We start from the raw sequence: 6,418 nt of genomic DNA on the forward strand, positions 1-6,418 counted from the left end.
CAGTATCTCCTCCTCATTTGTTGGTCACATGACGTTATAATTGATTTTTTTTTTGGTGGACTAAATGGACATACAGCATAAATTCATATTTTGCACTCACAAAAGTTGAACCTATTATCTGTTTCTGTGTTTATGACTTACTTGTGTCCGTATGTAGAGAAGATTCCTCCTGTTTACTCTTCACCATCATCTCCCCCTCCTCCATAGACTGCTGAGCTCCTCCCACCAACGTCTCTTCTTCTTCCTCTTTCACCTCAACTTTCATGTCTTCCTGTTCTTCACCCTAAACCCCGAAGATGACGGAACAGATATGTGACCGGGAAGAGATTACATCGAGGAACGTCTCCTCATAGCTTAGAATACATCTTTATATCTACACGCCGAGTCCCACCTACCTGATCATGGTGGGGGACGGTGAGATCCTCCTGGGTGGGATCCCGGGAATACAGAGGACGGGGACATCTCTCTGGTGGGTTCCTCTTAATGGATCCATCTGTAGGAGACACACAATGACTCAACGTCTCTTCTTCTTCTTTGACTTCATCTTTGACGTCTTTCATTTCTTCACCCCAAAGATGACGGAACGGATCTGTAAAAGGAAGGACAGTTGGATACATGGCTCTATATTTAGGATGTATCCGGTCTATAAATGGCGGCTCTGGATGGACAGTTGGATAAAGGGCTCTATATTTAGGATGTATCCGGTCTATAAATGGCGGCTCTGGATGGACAGTTGGATAAATGGCTCTATATTTAGGATGTATCTGGTCTATAAATGGCGGCTCTGGATGGACAGTTGGATAAATGGCTCTATATTTAGGATGTGTCCGGTCTATAAATGGCGGCTCTGGATGGACAGTTGGATAAATGGCTCTATATTTAGGATGTATCCGGTCTATAAATGGCGGCTCTGGATGGACAGTTGGATAAATGGCTCTATATTTAGGATGTATCTGGTCTATAAATGGCGGCTCTGGATGGACAGTTGGATAAATGGCTCTATATTTAGGATGTGTCCGGTCTATAAATGGCGGCTCTGGATGGACAGTTGGATAAATGTCTCTATATTTAGGATGTGTCCGGTCTATAAATGGCAGCTCGGGATGGACAGTTGGATAAATTGCCTTATTACCTCCACTTCGGCCAGTTCCAGCAATGTCTCCTCTCCGCTTCCTCCTCACTCACCTCTCACCCGGACCTTCTTTTTGTATACAGAAACATCACTTCCATTCTACCTCTGACTCTGGTTTTACTTGAGATCACTTCCTGTCTGTTGCTGACATCACTTCCTGTCTGGTGACATCACTTCCTTTCTGTGCATTCTTTGTAAGATCACTGCCTCAGTGCCTTGTGTTGAATGATAACAATACAGACTACATAAAGTTTCATCATTTTACTCACGGCCTCGTGGTTCATCCCGCTATTAGTGTGAGGATTTGAGGGACCAAGTTGTGATGTCTAGACGACTGGTTCAGAGCAACTCCAACACTGCAGCTCTTGTGGGATGTTCCCAGTCTGCAGTGGTCAGGACTGACCAAAAGTGGTCCAAGGAAGGAAACCCGGTGATAGGGTCATGAGCAGCCAAGGCTCCTTGATGGACGTGGGGAGGGAAGGCTCATATATTGGTGGGGAGGGAAGGCTCATTGATGGACGGGGGGAGGGAAGGCTCATTGATGGACGTTGGGAGGGAAGGCTCATTGATGAAATTCCATCATGAATTCTGAACGGGTAAACAGACTCCCGCCGGGACTCTGTTCATAATTATAGAGCCGGCGGCCAGCTCGGAGAATCTGAGGCTGGCGGGGGTTACAATGGTTCCCGGGGTTGTATCTCTGACTTCCTGGATCCGTATTGTTGGAGATGATGATGGAAGTGTCTACAGGATAGATTTGGGGTGATGAAGGTGACGCACTTCAGTCTTATACTAACCAGGTCTTTATTGTGGGGAACTTCCCGACCTCCTGGGCCTGTGTGAAAACTGTTTTCGGGGTGGTGTCACCTGCACACAACTCGATGTGACATCAGAGGGGTCATCAGATCAGCCAATCAGGAATCCTTTCAATGTTAGCCAATGGCAGTAGACTGTCTATGAAGGACAGAGGTCAACAAGTATCGGGGGAGGGGTCAGAGACATGAAGAGAGGAGGCACCTAGGAGCAGATCTAGATTGGACATATGTGGCGGGTGGGCGGAGTCTATATCCTTATGGAGTCTTTGAGGTCTAGATACACATAGAAAGGGACTCGCACGGCTTCTATTAGTATACGGTATATACTCTCCTGTGTTCTATTCATCTGGTTCTGGGATCCAATAAACACTCCGCACAGAACCGGGGTCACCTGATACATTCTACATCTTTCTTTTCCCAACACACATAACAATATATATATGTATACACCTTTTATTACTACACACATTACTTATGAGGGGACACCCCTCCCCCGAGGGGACACCCCCCCCTCCGGATTGTTATATTACAGAATGCTATATGAAAAACAAGAGGTATGGGGATGCCACAGAGTGTGGGGGGGAGCAGAGACTGTAACAGGCATACCCTACCATTGGAGCCTCCACGAAAGGAAGAAGCCTGTCAAACACCACTTATATACCTCATATCACTTGTCCCCGGGATGAACCCCCTTTATAAACAAATTCTTTATCCTCCAGTTGTCCTTTTTGGACTAAACGGTTCCACCTGTTACAAGGCATTGTACATTCGTCAAAAGAATCAGCAAGTGCGTCTCCTCCGATTCGGCTTTTCTCTGTAGAACGTTTCCCGCACTTTGAGGGCGCTCCGTGGCTCCGTGTGTTCTCTGGTGCCTCATAAGGTTTGATTTCCGAGTATAATACTTCCCACACTCTGAACACGGATGAAGACTCTCACTTCCCGCACTTTGATCGCAGCCAGGGCGCTCCATAGTGTGTATTTTCTGGTGCTTAAGAAGGTGTCCTTCCTGAGTGAAAGATTGTCCGCACTCTGAACATGGATAGGGGCACACACGCGTGTGGATTTTCTGGTGTCTGACAAGGTTTGATTTCCGAACGTAACATTTCCCGCACTCCGAGCATGAATAAAGATGCTCACCTTCCTCCTTTTTAACACCGTGAGGGCTCTCCCTACTGTGTATTCTCTGGTGCCTTATAAGGCATGCCCTCTCAATGAAAGTTTTCCCGCACTCTGAACATGAATAAGGACGCTCACCTGTGTGAATGAGTTGGTGTCTGAGAAGTTGTCCTTTTCGAATAAGACTTTTTCCACACTCTGAACATGAATAAGCGCGATCACACGAGTGAATCCTCTGGTGCTCAGAAAGTTTCCCCCTCTCGATAAAACTTTTCCCGCATTCTGAACACAAAAATGGGCGCACACCTGTGTGAATTTTCTGGTGCCTAACAAGGTCTGATTTCCCGATAAAACATTTCCCGCACTCTGAACATAAATAAGGACGTTCGCCGATGTGAATTCTCTGGTGTGCAATACATTTTACTTGGTCAGTGAAAGATTTCCCGCATTCTGAACATGAATATTGACCCTGATGTGTGTGAACTTTCTGGTGGGCGAGAAGTTTATATCTCTCGGTGAAACCTTTTCCGCAGTCAGAACAGGAATAGATATACTCACGTTTGTGAATTTTTTGGTGTTTAACAAGTCCTCCTTTAACTGTGAAACTTTTCCCACACTCTGAACATGCATAAGGGCGCTCACCCGTGTGAATTCTCTTGTGTTCAACAAGGCTGCTTTTCAGACTGAAAGATTTTCCGCACTCTGAACATAAATGAGGACGCTCACGCATGTGAGTTCTTTGGTGGTTCAGAAGATATCTTCTTCTGAGGAAACATTTGCCACATTTCAAACATGAAAAAGGGCGCTCATCCGTGTGAATTCTTTGGTGCAGAAGAAGTTTTCCTTTCTCTGTGAAACATTTCCCACACTCTGTACATGAATAGGGGCGCTCACCTGTGTGAATATTCTGGTGTTGAAGAAGGTTTCTTTTCTGCTTGAAAGATTTCCCGCACTCTGAACATGCATATGGCCGATCACCTGTGTGGATATTCAGGTGTTGAACAAGGTTTCTTTTCTGCTTGAAAGTTTTCCCACAGTCTGGGCAGGAATAGGTGCTCACATCCGTGTGAATTCTCTGGTGTTGAAGAAGTTTTCCTTGGTCAGTGAAACAGATCTCACATTCTGAGCATGAATATTGTTGCTTACCCGTGTGAATCCTCCGGTGTTTAACAAGGTCTCCTTTCTGAATGAAACTTTTCCCGCACTCTGAGCATAAAAATGGCCGCTCCCCTGTGTGAAGTCTCTGGTGTATAACAAGGGATCCTTTCCTAGTAAAACATTTCCCACACTCTGAACATGCCTTGGGATGTTTAATCATATGCCCTCTCTTGTGTCTATGAAGTGCTCTTATTTCAGTGAAACATTTTCCACACTCTGAACATAAATAAGGACGCTCTCCTGTGTGAAGTCTCTGGTGTATAACAAGTGTTCTTTTCGTAGTAAAACATATCCCGCACTCTGAACACGAATACGGACGCTCTCCCGTGTGAAGTCTCTGGTGTATAACAAGTGTTGCTTTCCTAGTATAGAGTTTCCCGCACTCTGAACATGGATAGCGACGTTTAGTACTATGCCCTCTCTTGTGTCTATGAAGTGCTCCTATTTCAGCGAAACACTTCCCGCACTCTGAACATGAATATGGACGCTCGCCTGTGTGTTGTCTCTGGTGTAGAAGAAGGCCTCTTTTCCTAGCATAACCTTTCCCACACACTGAACACGAATACGGACGCTCTCCTGTGTGAAGTCTCTGGTGTATAATAAGGGTCCATTTCCTAGTATAACTGTTCCCGCACTCTGCACATGAATAGACACGTTTAGACCTATGCTTCCTCTTGTGTCTATGAAGTGCTCCTATTTCAGTGAAACTTTTCCCGCACTCTGCACATGAATATGGCCGCTCTCCTGTGTGATCTCCTTCAGGGCTTACAGAAGGTTCCTCAGGATTAGACGGATCTCTTGATCTCTCGGCACTGTGAGGACCTTGATGGACATCTGAGGTCATGTGACGTGATGGATCAGAAGGTTCCTCAGGATTGGACGGATCCATCGATCTCTCTGAACGGGAAGAATTGACTTTGGGAGAATGTTGCGCAATGTCGCCGTCTTCTGCTTCACCGTCTGGAGATATAATAAGACGTCCCTCCGATGTCTTTATATTCCACTTCTGTACATCTGTGAGAAAGTAATGATGAGTACATGTTATATTTGTATCCGTCTTCCCTTCAGGGGTCGTATCTATCCTTCAGGGGCCGTATCTATCCTTCAGGGGTCGTATCTATCCTTCAGGGGCCGTATCTACCCTGCAGGGGCCGTATCTATCCTTCAGGGGTCGCATCTATCCTTCAGGGGTCGTATCTATCCTTCAGGGGCCGTATCTATCCTTCAGGGGCCGTATCTATCCTTCAGGGGCCGTATCTATCCTTCAGGGGTCGTATCTATCCTTCAGGGGACGTATCTATCCTTCAGGGGTCGTATCTATCCTTCAGGGGGTCATATCTACCCTTCAGGGGTCGTATCTACCCTTCAGGGGCCGTATCTATCCTTCAGGGGTCGCATCTATCCTTCAGGGGTCGCATCTATCCTTCAGGGGCCGTATCTATCCTTCAGGGGCCATCCATGAGACCGGTGAAATGGTCTGAGCTGCACATAGAGGAAGGGAGTGATAAGGTTCGGGGATCTGTAGGCTGCAGGGGTTGCTGATGGAGAGAACAGGTGGGGGGTTGGGTTTGGTACTGAGGTGTACTGGCCATGACCCGTGTGTGCTGGAGGGCCAATCTCGGATACATTCACCACTGCTGGCAAAATTCCCCTCCCCCTCTGCCTCAAACAAGAGACTGCACACGACTAACCAAAGAAAAGCAGTTCCAGAAATCACAACGGGGGCGAGGTAACCAATTCCCAAAAAGGGTGAAGAGTTTGGAGAAGGAAACGATTCTCCAATTCTGGTCACTTTCCAGGTCAGCTATGTTGTCCACTTCTCTGGCCTTCTCCAAACTCTTCACATAGCTGTTTAGTGTATGTGACCCTACAGAAACCTGTCAGAGACTGTGGACACCCTACAAGAGATGGTCAGACCTTCATATGGTGTACAGTATCTCCTCATTTGTTGGTCACATGACGTTATATTGGGGAATGGAGATGGACCTTCATATGGTGTCCAGTATCTCCTCCTCATTTGTTGGTCACATGACGTTATATTGAGGAATGGAGATGGACCTTCATATGGTGTACAGTATCTCCTCCTCATTTGTTGGTCACATGACGTTATATTGGGGAATGGAGATGGACCTTCATATGGTGTCCAGTATCTCCTCCTCATTTGTTGGTCACATGACGTTATATTGAGGAATGGAGA

General features: G+C 46.5%; 1 protein-coding gene across 1 annotated transcript; it reads right to left on the reverse strand.

Annotated features, from left to right (window-relative positions):
* Nucleotides 1-1,694: 1,694 nt before the first annotated feature.
* On the reverse strand, nt 1,695-4,381 carry LOC108802449 (zinc finger protein OZF-like). The gene is made up of 5 exons (XM_018574303.1): nt 4,210-4,381; nt 3,532-4,041; nt 3,202-3,345; nt 2,782-2,976; nt 1,695-1,876 (listed from the first exon to the last, which is right to left on the reverse strand). The coding sequence occupies exons 1-5, from the start codon at nt 4,379-4,381 to the stop codon at nt 1,695-1,697; spliced, it is 1,203 nt and encodes a 400-aa protein (XP_018429805.1).
* Between the last annotated feature and the right edge of the window lie 2,037 nt (nt 4,382-6,418).

The sequence above is a fragment of the Nanorana parkeri genome, unplaced genomic scaffold (genome assembly GCF_000935625.1).
Source record: "Nanorana parkeri isolate BGI_ZX_2015 unplaced genomic scaffold, ASM93562v1 scaffold2869, whole genome shotgun sequence".
Lineage (NCBI taxonomy): Eukaryota > Metazoa > Chordata > Amphibia > Anura > Dicroglossidae > Nanorana > Nanorana parkeri.

Coding starts and splice junctions, on each gene's coding strand:
- LOC108802449 (XM_018574303.1), bottom strand. CDS start 4,381: ATGATTAAACATCCCAAGGCATGTTCAGAGTGTGGGAAATGTTTTACT. Junction 3,346..3,531: donor GAAAGTTCACACACATCAGG/GTCAATATTCAT, acceptor TTTTGTGTTCAG/AATGCGGGAAAAGTTTTATC. Junction 1,877..2,781: donor AGCCACGGAGCGCCCTCAAA/GTGCGGGAAACG, acceptor TCTATCCTGTAG/ACACTTCCATCATCATCTCC.